Source organism: Anolis sagrei, chromosome 5 (genome assembly GCF_037176765.1).
Source record: "Anolis sagrei isolate rAnoSag1 chromosome 5, rAnoSag1.mat, whole genome shotgun sequence".
NCBI classification, from domain to species: domain Eukaryota; kingdom Metazoa; phylum Chordata; class Lepidosauria; order Squamata; family Dactyloidae; genus Anolis; species Anolis sagrei.
This window is the reverse complement of record NC_090025.1, coordinates 177,036,197-177,049,259: the sequence shown is the minus strand read 5'-3', so window position 1 is coordinate 177,049,259 and position 13,063 is coordinate 177,036,197. Positions and strand designations below refer to the sequence as shown.

At 44.9% G+C, this 13,063-nt stretch overlaps 1 protein-coding gene across 1 annotated transcript in view; it reads right to left on the bottom strand.

The window, feature by feature from the left end:
- Positions 1-11,847, bottom strand: part of TMTC1 (transmembrane O-mannosyltransferase targeting cadherins 1) — a 222,348-nt gene extending 210,501 nt beyond the window's left edge. The window contains exon 1 of the mRNA XM_060776763.2: positions 11,293-11,847. Within this exon, the coding sequence (XP_060632746.2) occupies positions 11,293-11,624 (332 nt within the window). The 5' untranslated portion in view covers positions 11,625-11,847. The remainder of the gene's footprint in view (positions 1-11,292) is intronic.
- Between the last annotated feature and the right edge of the window lie 1,216 nt (positions 11,848-13,063).

Genomic DNA, 13,063 nt, shown 5'->3' with positions numbered 1-13,063 from the left:
CCCAGCCCCAAACCTGATGGAAATGAATCATTTATTCACTCATTCATGATCCAATCGCCTGCAGAATTGATCTCCAATGCCCTCTATGGATGTGACACCTTATAAAGTGTGTATGTGTGGTAGAAATAGTATCACAATCATGACTAAGCAGCAATTGTGAAACAGTTATCTAGAGTTATGCATATGCAACTGTTTTATATTCATGACCACTACTTAAGTTATGACTTTGACACTACTGCCATCATCATAAAACCCACTTTACCAGGCATTACCTGCATTAGGAGATCAGTTCTGCTGGGGATTACAGCACAGGTAAATGATGTTGCCTTCAGGTTTGGGCTGTGAGATCGGGAAAGGTTATTTCATTAGATATACAGTGATCTCTACACATTCACTGGGTTTAGGGGCATAGGCCCCCACAAAAGTGAAACACTAGAAATAATAAAATTGTTTTTTAAAAAACTGGGAGAAGACCACTGTAGGAATATATTGAAGGCTTTCATGACTGGAATCACTAGGGTGTTGTAAGTATTTTGGACTGTATGGCCATGTTCGAGAAGTATTCTCACCTGACGTTTCGCCTGTATCTATGGCAGGCATCCTCAGAGGTTGTGAGGTCATATAGCCCAAAAAACTTACAACAACCCACTTTAGGAATATCTAGTTTCCCCAGCTTGACTCTATAAAGCAGTGGTTCCCAACCTGCGGTCCGTGGACCACCAGTGGTCCACAAGAACTATAATATAGTCTACGGCATTACCATTACTACACCGTTGCAACGAGAGCTACTGATCTCGCAAAACCCTCTTATAATGCTTGGGCTTATTAAATATGGATTTCTGTGGGCGAGCAGATGGCAACTACTGGCTGGCATATGTTCTGTATCAGAAGCTAGAGCTGATGTTGTCTATCCAATGCAATTTTTCTGAATCAGCACCCCAAATAACCAAACCGAATCTAAAGTTGACCAAAAACTGATTCATAACCCTTTTGGCACTAATATTGGAGAGTAGTCCCTGGTCAAAGCAGTTCCTGATCAAGTGGTCCCTTGTCAAAAAAAAAAAAGGTTGGGAACCACTGCTATATAGGCAGTCCCCAAGTTATGAACAAGTTAGGTTCTTTAGGTTTATTCTTAAGTTGTATTTGTATGTAAGTCAGAACAGGTGCATTTTCTAAGTGTAACTCCTGCTAAAAATATAGGTTGTTTAAAAAAAAAAAAAGCTTTGGGTAGTATAGAGGTTAACACCCCTGTGAGTTTGCTTTGCTGTCTGTGCTCTTATTAGAAGATTTCTCCTCACTTTCTGCCTCTGTGATAACTGAATTTTGAAAAATGTGGTTTGTTGTGGAAACAAGGATTGGTATGATAACTCTTTCAGGAGCAAATTTCTCTCTAGAGTTAGATTTCTGTCACTTCTGTTGTCTCAGCCCCGTTCTTAAATATGAGTTATTTGCAAGTCAAATGCTTGTAACACTGTCTGTAATCAACTTTTTTTCATATCATACTGGAGGACCTAGAGTTTCTTAGAAAGAACATTTTAATCAAATACATAAATAATAAAATATTCAAAAGTCAAACCCACAAACAATGAAGGCTGACTGTACTTAACTAAGCAGCTATTATAGGGTTCCAGCCATCATTTGTTGGCTTTCCAAGATCTGTATAGATTTTTCCCATTCTAAAAGCTTGACATGTCTTTGCTAAGGCTGAGTTACTGAGTTACGAAGGCAATAAGACTTTCCAGTAAAACTACTGTGGGTTTTTTGGGTCCAATCCTTTCTCTTTGGCTCCAGCCACAATTGGAAGTGAACAGCTCTGAAAATGCATTTGGTCCTCAATTCGAAAAGGGTTTTTTTGGCCTTGACACAAAGGGAGAGGCAAACACCAGGGGCCTATTAGATGATAAAAAAGCCAAGTCATGGCAATTACAGCCTCACAGTATGGGAAGAATGGAAAGTCTCAGCAAAAGACAGTGCCAATTGGGATCACTACATAAAGGAGCACCCAGATGCGGCCAAAGCTGCTAGTTTAGGTGGCTTTCAAGGCCAAATCCATGGAGAAGCAGTCTACCTGTGCCTCGGGCCATGACAAGATGTGTTTTTGAAGGCTTTCCTAGCCGGAATTAGTGGGTTGCTCTGAGTTTTCCAGGCTGTATGGCTATGTTCCAAAAGCGTCACAAGATATTTTGCTGCCTAAGGCACACCTTTCAAATTTACTGGGGATCTGCAAAGTATAGCTATGACAGAGGTGACATCAGAAGAGTAGCAGATGCCTTTTCACACTATACATTACTTTATTATTTTTCCTTAACTGCCAGGAGAACATCTCATGGAATCCTGGAATTTTAAATTTTTGGGGCAAAGATTTTCATGTATGAAATGAGAACTCCAGGTCCCCTATGGTGCAGTCAAAGTGGAATAATAGCATTGTAATTGTGTTGGGTGGAAAGACCTTTTTTGCACCTACATAGACACCAATTCAATCCCCAAACCAATATCCCCAAAGAAACTGACAGGAGGTGATGGAAAATCTGTCACAAAAATCCTGGAAGACCCCTAGTCTTCCAGGACTAGGGGTAGTTGGCTCTGTGGAAAGAATAGCATAAAGCTGCTTCCTGTAGTCGAAACATATAAATTTAGGGAAGCTCCTTTGGGGGGCCTATATCAAGAGGCAGCAGGTGGTTTCCATGTCAGTTGGATGGAAAATCTGTTCCGAGTTTTAGTCCAAACTTTAAAGAGCCATAAATGCACTGAAACCTATCCCTCAAAGTAGGTCCAGCATCTTGAACAGTTCCTTTAAAATTCTTACTAAAACCTGGAGCAGATTTATTGCCCTGCTGGCCTGTTAGCGTCACCTCCTCCAATCCAGTTGCTAATCTCCACTATAGTAGAGCAGGTCAGGGCCAACTTGGGCCCTCCAGGTGTTTTGGACTTCAACTGCCACCATTCCTAACAACCTCGGGCCCCTTCCTTTTTCCCCCACAGCCGAGGCTGTTAGGAATGTGGGAGTTGAAGTCCAAAACACCTGGAGGGCCCAAGTTGGCCCATGGTTGGGATAGAGCTACTGGATCAATTGCTGAACAGTAAACTAAAAGGTAGCTAAATCCCACAGATCCAATGGGTCTACTTTTGCTAAAATGAGCAATTTCACCGAGATTTCAACCTATAATTCCCACAATATTCCATAGGATTCCAGAAATTGTAGTCCAACAGTGTAAAATTTTAAGCTACCAAGTGGGAGACCTTGATTCTCTACTCAGGGTCAAGTAAAACAATTTGCAAACACAGTAAGCGCAGAGGTACTTAGGAAAGCAGGATTTCAAAAATGCCAGTCATTCTACAGGCACTCAGAATTAGAGACTGCCAGTCATCCTCCACGAAATCAAGAATGCTGTTTATTTATTAAAACATTTATATGCATTTCCATATGTATATTTATAAGTGTAACTTACATTTCAAAATACCACCATATGTATATGCAAGTATTTTTTATTTATAAATATGAATAGCATTTATACATTATGCATATGTGTTATTTTCATTTATTACAAGCAAAAAGTGGGTGCTAGAAACAATATAATATGAAAGCTGACTGGCACAACCGAGGAATCACAACAGATATGGTGAAGACATTTGCCCTTGTGCTTTGCTACTCTGCTGCTGAGCACATATGACCAGTGCGGAACACATCTCACCAGGTTTAAACAGTGTCTACGCCCTACAGCACTGGAGAAATTATGCTGTTTAGCCGCTACTGCACCACCTGACATCCGCCGGGAAGTAGCAGCCAATAATGAAAGGACCAAGGCAATGACATCTACGGCCCATCCCCTGTTCAGATATCAGCCAGCACAGCAACACTTTAAATCAAGAAGTAGTTTTCTAACATCTACAGAGATACTCAGAGGCACACCTCAGCAAGTGAGAGTCCAAACACAGACTAAGACACAGAACCTCAAGTCATGGCTGATACCAAGTGAGAGACTCCCTCCTGGGCACACAGAAGAAGGGACGACTTGAAAGGTGCTGAACAGACTGTGCTCCGGCACCACGAGATGCAGAGCCAACTTTAAGAAATGGGGCCACAAAGTGGAGTCCACGACATGCGGATGTGGAAAAGAGCAAACCACAGACCACCTATTACAATGCAACTTGAGCCCTGCCACATGCACAATGGAGGACCTTCTTATAGCAACACCAGAGGCACTCCGAGTGGCCAGCTACTGGTCAAATGACATTTAGTATAATGCCAAGTTTTTTAAATTTTGTGTTTTTTAAATACAACTGTACCCTCGGTTCACTTCTGATATGATAAATAAATGTATTACAACAAATATGTATTATAGTTAAAGGAATACCCAGGCAAGTATTTTCATGTGCAGGATAACAATTTCCAATCTACCTTCCTTTGGCTCAGCCTATCAAGGCAGTAACAGATAAGCAACAGAGTCCACAACCCCAAAATATACACCATCAGTCACACAGCTCTCTGAAGAAACCATTGGATACCAAATTAAGAAACATCAAGACTCATTTTATGAAAATGACAAAGATATCCAACAGTTAATTGATAAGATAAGGAAAACCTTCCAAACATGTGAGAGGAACAAACTGCGCTGCTAAGAAAAAGATTTACGCTAGTGCAAAAGCTGAGGTCGAAAGATGGACCAGAGAACTCAAGAATATCTGTTGGACAAAATAGGCTGAAGAAATCCAACACTTTGCAGATACCCATGATGCTCAGGGATTTTTTTCAGCCACAAAGGTCAACTATGCTCAAGAAATTATGGTATACACCCTTTATGCTCATCAGATGGAACCAAACTTCTGAAGGACAAAAAATCAATTGCACTATGTTGGAAAGAGCACTACCACAACCTAATGAATCACAGCTCCAACATAGCCAAAGAGGTTTTCTCAAAAATCCTGCAACAACAAACCAGGGATGATGCAGCACTGCCTAGTGTGGAGAAAGTCAGGACTGCCATCAGCCAACAAAAAAATAACAAAGCCAGTGGACCTGATGGGATCCCTGCTGAGGTTGTTAAAGAGAGTGGACCTAAGCTAACACAACAACTCCATCAGCTCATTGAAAAAGTGTAGGTCACTGAGAAAATCCCAGCAGACTTCAAGGGTGCCACCATCATCACTCTTTTCAAAAATGGGAAAGAACAGACTGTGGAAAATATCAAGGTATCTCCCTCCTAACCTCCACTGGGAAAATCTTTGCAAGAATCCTTGCAAACCACCTTCTACCTGTCTCAGAAGACATCCTCCCAGAATCCCAGAATGGCTTCCACCCCTCCAGAGGAACAGTGAATATGATCTTCACTGCACAAAAACTCCAAGAAAAATGCATGGAACAAAATCAACCTCTGTACATGGCATTCTCTGAATTAACAACAAGGGTGGAGAACAGAAAATGCAGAAGTCTTTGGGCATTTAGCACCCCGTTCTCATGGCGGGGACTCTAGGAACTCACCCACCTACCCTTCAATGGTGAAAAATCCTTCAAAATGCAAGTAATGCACTCACTAGTTCTCTGCACTATTCGTCAACTTGGTGCCTCATTCACATTGCCTTGGCTACTGCAAAAAGATACAGCTGAGACTGGGATATACACTTCCCACACCCACGAGACCTCAAGAAATCATACTGTATGTAGCATGAGTGTTAGATAACAGCAGCATTAAAAAGCAACCAAGGGACCCAGAAGGGATATTAGCCCAAGTCACAGGAAACGCCAAGAGGCTGGAAGAGGTCTATAACAGTAAATTAAGAAGAGTGAACTTCCCAACTCCCTCTGCAGTAAGAAAAAGGAGAAGTAGTGCGGGAGGCTGGGCAGCAAAACTAAAGGGCACTCTAATTGCACAAAAGAGGATCAGGGAAAGGAGAACAGAAATGAAGAGGCAGATGCAGAAAAGCATGTTATGGGTTCCCAAGAAGCCCAAGTACGGTATGATTTATGACCACTGCACACACTGTCCCCACCCCACTCATCACTGTGGCCAGTGGGAATGATGGAAGTTGTAGTCCACACATCAGAGGCTCGGGTAATCAGTAAGAGGAAGCTGTTATCCCACAATAACTAACCATTATAGAATCATAGAGTTGGAAGAGACCTCATGGGCCATCCAGTCCAACCTCCTGCCAAGAAGCAGGAATATTGCATTCAAAGCACCCCTGACAGATGGCCATCCAGCCTCCGTTTAAAAGCCTCCAAAGAAGGAGCCTCCACCACACTGCGGGGCAGAGAGTTCCACTGCTGAACAGCTGTAACTATTCCTTATGCATTCTCAGCTTGATTTTCTAGAAACTCCTGTGCCAAAGTTTTGCAACTGCTTTTAAAATGAGATACAAATATATCAGCTTGAGGTTTCTCGTAAACACAAACTGCCCAATTTGTTCCAAACCTGTATCAAAGTTTTGTAAGTGCTTTGCAACAATAACAACAACAAAAGCATGTTTTGCAACAGCACCAAAACTGAAAAACAGGCGTCCTGGTAAATCCAAAATTCCAATAATGTGCCAAAGTTTTGCTATGACTTGCAAAGCAAGGCAAAATCTTTTATAGGTCTGCACCAGCGATGTACCCAAATTCCGCATTGAGTACCATCACGAAAACTGTATACCTGACCCCTTCTTGTCATTCTTACAGACATCTGACAAGGTCAGGATCCCTAGAAAGCTGTGCCCAAAATTTGCTCTCATCCTCTGGCATTTTGGAATGCAAAGTCTCATTTTGACCCCTTTCTCTGCAGAATGTGGGCAGAGAAAGGCTGCAATGTCCATTTTGATCTCATGCCTTGGTGTTTTTAATATTTAAAATTCATTCCTATGTTGTAGTTAGAGACTAGGCATAGGCAAACTTGGGGCGTGCAGGTGTTTTGGACTTCAACTCCCACCATTCCTAACAGCCTCAGGCCCCTTCCTTTGCCCCCTCAACCGCTTAAGCAGCTGAGGGGGCAAAGGAAGGGGCCTGAGGCTGTTAGGAATGGTGGGAGTTGAAGTCCAAAACACCTGCACGCCCCAAGTTTGCCCATGCCTGTTATAGACAGAAGATCAGTCAGCAAAGAAGCAGTTTGTTATGCGGTAAACCTTGATTTGACATTTCTAGGTTTACTGTGTGGGGCTCTGCAAGAATGCATTTTGCAAAACTTTGGTACAGATTCCAAAGATTTGAAAAAGCCTGTCCTGTATCCCCCTGCATCCCTTCCTCCACATAAGACACACCCAGAAGTGTCTTTTGGCTCTCCTTGAGCACAAGAAGCCTCCGAGTCAGGTGGATTGAACCACTTCCCAGTTGGAGATGCAAGGAAGGAAAGTAAGGAAGGCAAGGAAGGACAACCATAAGGATCCAGAGTTTCTAACTTCCATGCCTCCAGGGCATGTGTAGAGTGTATCTGAGTGAAACATGCCTTCCTAGCATCTCTGACTAGGAAGGGGTTTGTCAGAGGGCCCTTCCACACAGCCTATATCCCATAATATAAAGGCAGAAAATCCCACATTATCTGAGTGTGGACTCAGATAACCCAGTTCAAAGCAAATATTGTGGGATTTTCTGTCTTAATATTCTGGGATATAGGGCTTTGTGGAAGGGCCCAGAGATGCTAGAAAAGGCAAGAAAAGGCAACCATAGGGAGTCAGAGTTTCCCAAAAGGAGCCAGAGTTTTCTATTCCCAGAACTTCAGTGTGGGGTGTTAGTAAGGCTATTTTGGTGAGAAAGCTGCCTCCCTCCAAGGCATATACAGAGTGCCTCTGGGTCAGACACAGTGACCTCTGCCTTACAATTGGGAAGGCTAGTCAAGACAGCCACAAAGAGACAGAGTTTCTAACTTCCAGAACTGACTATGGTTTAGCAAGAAGACTGCCTCTCTCTGGAGCATGTGCAGAGTGCCTCTACGTTAGGCATGCTTTAATTCTCCTGCCTTCCTTACTCCACATGGGATGTATCTGGAAGTATGTCTTGGTTTCCCCTGAGCTTATGCAGAGTGCCTCTGGGTCAGGCACACTAAACTCACAATTAGGTAAGCCAGTCAAGACAGCCAGAAAGAGACAGAGTTTCTAACTTCCAAAACTATGTTTTAAAAAGAAGGCTGCCTCCCTGTGGGGCATGTGCAGAGTGCCTCTACCGCCTCTTCCACACAACTGAATAAAATCCCACATTATTTGCTCTGAACTGGGATATATGACAGTGTGGACTCCCGATAACCCAATTCAAGGCAGATAGTGTGGAATTTTGTGCCTTGATATTCTGGGTTATATGGCTGTGTGGAAGGGCATGCTTTAATTCTCTTGCATTCCTTACTCCACATGGGATGTATATATCCTGGCTCCCCTTGAGTATGTGCAGAGTGCCTCTGAATCAGCTGAACTCTTTCTCAGGGCCCTTCCAGAACATCAAGGCAGAAAAAACCCACAATATCTGCTTTGAAATGGGTTATCTGAGTCCACACTGCCATACATTCCAGTTCAAAGGAAATAATGTCGGATTTTATTCAGCTGTGTGGAAGTGGTCTCAGACTGAGATGCCAGGAAGATGAGTGAGAGCAAGGAGGAGTTTCTGGATATTTTCGGTGATATGGCTGTGTGGAAGGGCTTGCTTTAATTCTCTTCCATTCCTTACTCCACATGGTGTGTATGTGTGTGTGTGTGTGTGTATCATCTATCTATCTATCTATCTATCTATCTATCTATCTATCTATCTCCTGGCTTTCCTAGAGGATGTGCAGAGTGCCTCTGAGTCAGGTGAGCGGAACTCTTTCTCAGCTAAAGATGCCAGGGAGGCAAGTGAGAGCAGCCAGAAGGAGTTTCTGGATATTCTGGGTGATATGGCTGTGTGGAAAGGCATGCTTTGATTCTCTCGCATTCCTTACTCCACATGGGATATGTATGTGTGTGTATGTGTGTGTGGTATACACACACACTAACAAAATGAAGTTCAACAGTGACAAATGCAAGATACTCCACTTAGGCAGAAAAACGAAATGCGAAGATACAGAATGGGGCGGAGGTGCTAACAGTACATGTGAAAAAGATCTTGAAATCCTCATGGACAACAAGTTAAACATGAGCCAACAATGTCATGCAGCGGCAAAAAAAGCTAATGGGAATTTGGCCTGCATAAATAGGAGTCTAGTGCCTAGATCTAGGGAATAGGGCTGGGCGGTTTCGTTTCGTTAATTTGTAATTCGTTAAAAATTCGTTATTTTTTTGTTAACGAAGCGATAATGAACCATTCTGGAGCAACTTAAAAACGAAACGAATTTTTCAATTCGTTTCGTAAATGCTTCGTATTTCGTTATGTATTTGTTTCGTTATTGGTTTGAGGTCGTTTCGTTATTATTTCCGCATGTCTGGGGCAAGTTTTATAGTTGTTTTTTGTTTAATTAGTGAAAAAAAATTATAATATCACACCAACAGTCAACAACAGAGGGAGAGGGAAGCTTCGGAAGTTTTTTTAGCGTATTGCGCGATCGCGGCCGCCATTAACGAATCGATTCGTTATTGTTTCGTTATTGTTTTGTAATTTTTTTTACCATTTACGAAATTTCGTAAATATCGAACTTTTTTTAAGGAAAATTTCGGAATTCTTTTAAATATCGAAACGCAAAAAACCCCAAAAAACGAATCAATTTTAGAAACAAATTTTTCCGTTGTTACCCAGGCCTACTAGGGAAGTAATGCTACCCCTCTATTCTGCCTTGGTCAGACCACACCTGGAATAGCGTGTCCAATTCTGGGCACCATAATTGTAGAGAGATGTTGACAAGCTGGAATGTATCAAGAGGAGGGTGACTAAAATGATCAGGAGTCTGGAGAACAAGTCTATGAGGAGCAGTTTAAAGAGCTGGGCATGTTTAGCCTGAAGAAGAGAAGGCTGAGAGGAGACATGATGGCCATGTATAAAGATGTGAGGGGAAATCATACGTAGGAGGGAGCAAGCTTGTTTTCTGCTGCCCTGAAGACTAGGACACAGAGCAATGGCTTCAAACTACAAGAAGGGAGATTCCACCTGAACATTAGGAAGAACTGTTCAGCAGTGGAACTCTCTGCCCTGGAGTGTGGTGGAGGCTCCTTATTTGGAAGCTTTTAAACAGAGGCTGGATGGCCATCTGTGGGGGGAGGGGCTGTGCTTTGAATGCAATTTTCCTGCTTCTTGGCAGGGGGTTGGACTGGATGGCCCATAAGGTCTCTTCCAGCTCTATGATTCTATATATCCTGGCTTTCCTAGAGCACGTGCAGAGTGTGTCTGAGTCAAGTGTGCTGAACTTTTTCTCATTTAGAGATGCCAGGAAGGCAAGTGAGAGCAGCCAGGAGTTTCTGGATATTCTGTGTGGTATGGCTGTGTGGAAAGGCGTGCTTTGAAACTCTTGCATTCCTTACACCACATGGAATATGTATGTATGTATATAGATAGACAGATATAGATATCCTGGCTCCCCTAGAGCATGTGCAGAGTGCCTCTGAGTCAGGTGTGCTGAACTCTTTCTCAGTCTGAGATGCCAGGAAGGCAAGTGAGAGCAGCCAGGAGTTTCTGGATATTCTGTGTGGTATGGTTGTGTGGAAAGCCGTGCTTTAAATCTCTTGCATTCCTTACTCCACATGGGATATGTATGTATATATGTATATAGAGATAGAGATAGATATCCTGGCTCCCCTAGAGCATGTGCAGAGTGCCTCTGAGACAGGTGAGCAGAACTCTTTCTCAGTCTGAGATGCCAGGAAGGCAAGTAAGAGCAGCCAGGAGTTTCTGGATATTCTGTGTGGTATGGCTGTGTGGAAAGGTGTGCTTTGATTCTCTTGCATTCCTTACTCCACATGGGATATGTATGTATATATGGGATATGTATGTACATATGTATGTATATATGTATGTAGATAGATAGATAGATAGATAGATAGATAGAGATAGAGATATCCTGGCTCCCCTTGAGCATGTGCAGAGTGCCTCTGAGACAGGTGAGCTGAACTCTTTCTCTGTTGGAGATGCCAGGAAGGCAGGCTGTCAGGAATGATGGAAGCTGAAGTCCCAAACACCTGGAGGGCTGAAGTGTGCCCATGCCTGAGCCAGAAGGACTTTCCCTGAACTTTAGTGCGCTCTGGGATGCTGGCTGGGCTTCCTGGGCGGGAAAGGAGTCTGTCTCTGGCCCTGGGGCATGTGCAGAAGGCAGACGCAAGAGGTGAGGAGTTCCCAAGGCTGCCTATCTCTCTCTTTCTCCCTCCCTCCCCCCGGGGCATGTGCAGAGTGCCCCCTAAGAAGAAGAAGAAGAGGAAGGCGGCCAAGGCGCTGACCTGAAGGTGAGGACGCAGAGCGGGCGGTAGGATTTGTGGCTGGTGTTCTCTCCCATGCCTTTGCCCCAGAAGTCGTCGGCGAAGGCGGCGCCGAGCGGGGTCCCCGGCCGCACGTCCCGGTTGTGGAGGATGGCCCAGACGTCGTCGTGCACGAACTCCCCGCCCAGGGCGCCCCAGTAGCACAGCGCCGAGGCGCCCGCCAACACCAGCCCGAAGCCCCAGCGCCCCCCACGAGGAGGAGGACGAGGAGGAGGAGGAGGGGGAGCAGCTCGGGGATGCTGCTCCGGCCAGGAGGAGGCATCCCGGCTGCTCCGCTTCGCCAACGCCGCCATCCTCAGCCCGACGTTACTGCTGCTGCTGCTCCTGCCGCCGCGGAGGCTACCTGCCGTCGCCCTCCTCCTCCTCCTCTCCTCCTCCTCCTCCTCCTCCGCCTGGACATGCCCACAGCAGGCGGGGAGCCTCCGGCTTTGCCTTGACCGGCGCCCGCATCGCGCCCGAAGGGAGGCACGAGCCCCTGCCGCCCCCTCTTCCTCCTCCTCCTCCTCCTCCTCCTCTCGCGCTCCTCCGCCGGGCCAGCGGCAAATAAACAGCAGCCGCCTCCCCTCGCCATCCCTCCCTCCCTCCCGACTGCGCATGCTCCGTGCCGCACACCCCCGCCCTCCCTCCCTCCCTCCCTCTCGAAAGTGTCCCGAAAACGAGGGCGGAGGGGAGGCGGGGTGTACCCAAAGGCACTCTGGAGAATCTTTCTGCAGAACTTTCTTGTTTGAGAATAGAGCAGGCCTGGGCCAACTTGGGCCCTCCGAGTGTTTTGGATTTCAGTTCCTAACAGCCCCCAGGCCCCTGCCTTTCCCCCCTGAAGATTAGAGTGCAGAGCTCTGTTGACTAGGATATGTTGTTGTTGTTCATTCGTTCAGTCGTCTCCAACTCTTCGTGACCTCATGGACCAGCCCACGCCAGAGCTCCCTGTCGGCCGTCACCACTCCCAGCTCCTTCAAGGTCAGTCCAGTCGCTTCAAGGATGCCATCCATCCATCTTGCCCTTGGTCGGCCCCTCTTCCTTTTTCCTTCTACTTTCCCCAGCATAATTGTCTTCTCTAGGCTTTCCTGTCTCCTCATGATGTGGCCAAAGTACTTCAACTTTGTCTCCAGTATCCTTCCCTCCAATGAGCAGCCGGGCTTTGTTTCCTGGAGGATGGACTGGTTGGATCTTCTCGCATACATACATACAGTAATCTATATAAATAAAAATGTAATGTTCATTTGTGGGATTAACAAAACTCAAAAACCACTGGGCGAATTGACACCAAATTTGGACACAAGACACCTAACAGGCCAATGAGTGACCATCACTCATGAAAACACTGAAAAACACAACAGAAGGGACTTTAAAAGCCAAAAAAATTACATTACAACACATGTGCTACTCACCGTCAATTCAGGACGTTGGAGGGGAGAGAAGGCAGCAGAATTTTGCCCTTCCCAGGAGACTCAGGCAAAAGCATATAGCCGTTCTCCCAGTTTGTGTGTCCTTCATTAGTAACTTTTGATCCCTCTTTGATGTTACTTGGTCACATTTGCACAAGTTTGCATCTGCAAAATGTTAAAAGATCCGCCTGTGTATTGTGTTTTTATGACACTGGCCATGAAGAAGCCAGAAATGCATAGAGGTAACCAGGGAGGCTAATGGTTACTTCATATAGGTCTGTCATTCTATTTGGAACAATCCATGATTTATTAATTTTTTTGTTGTACAAGCTCTGACAGTGATGCTG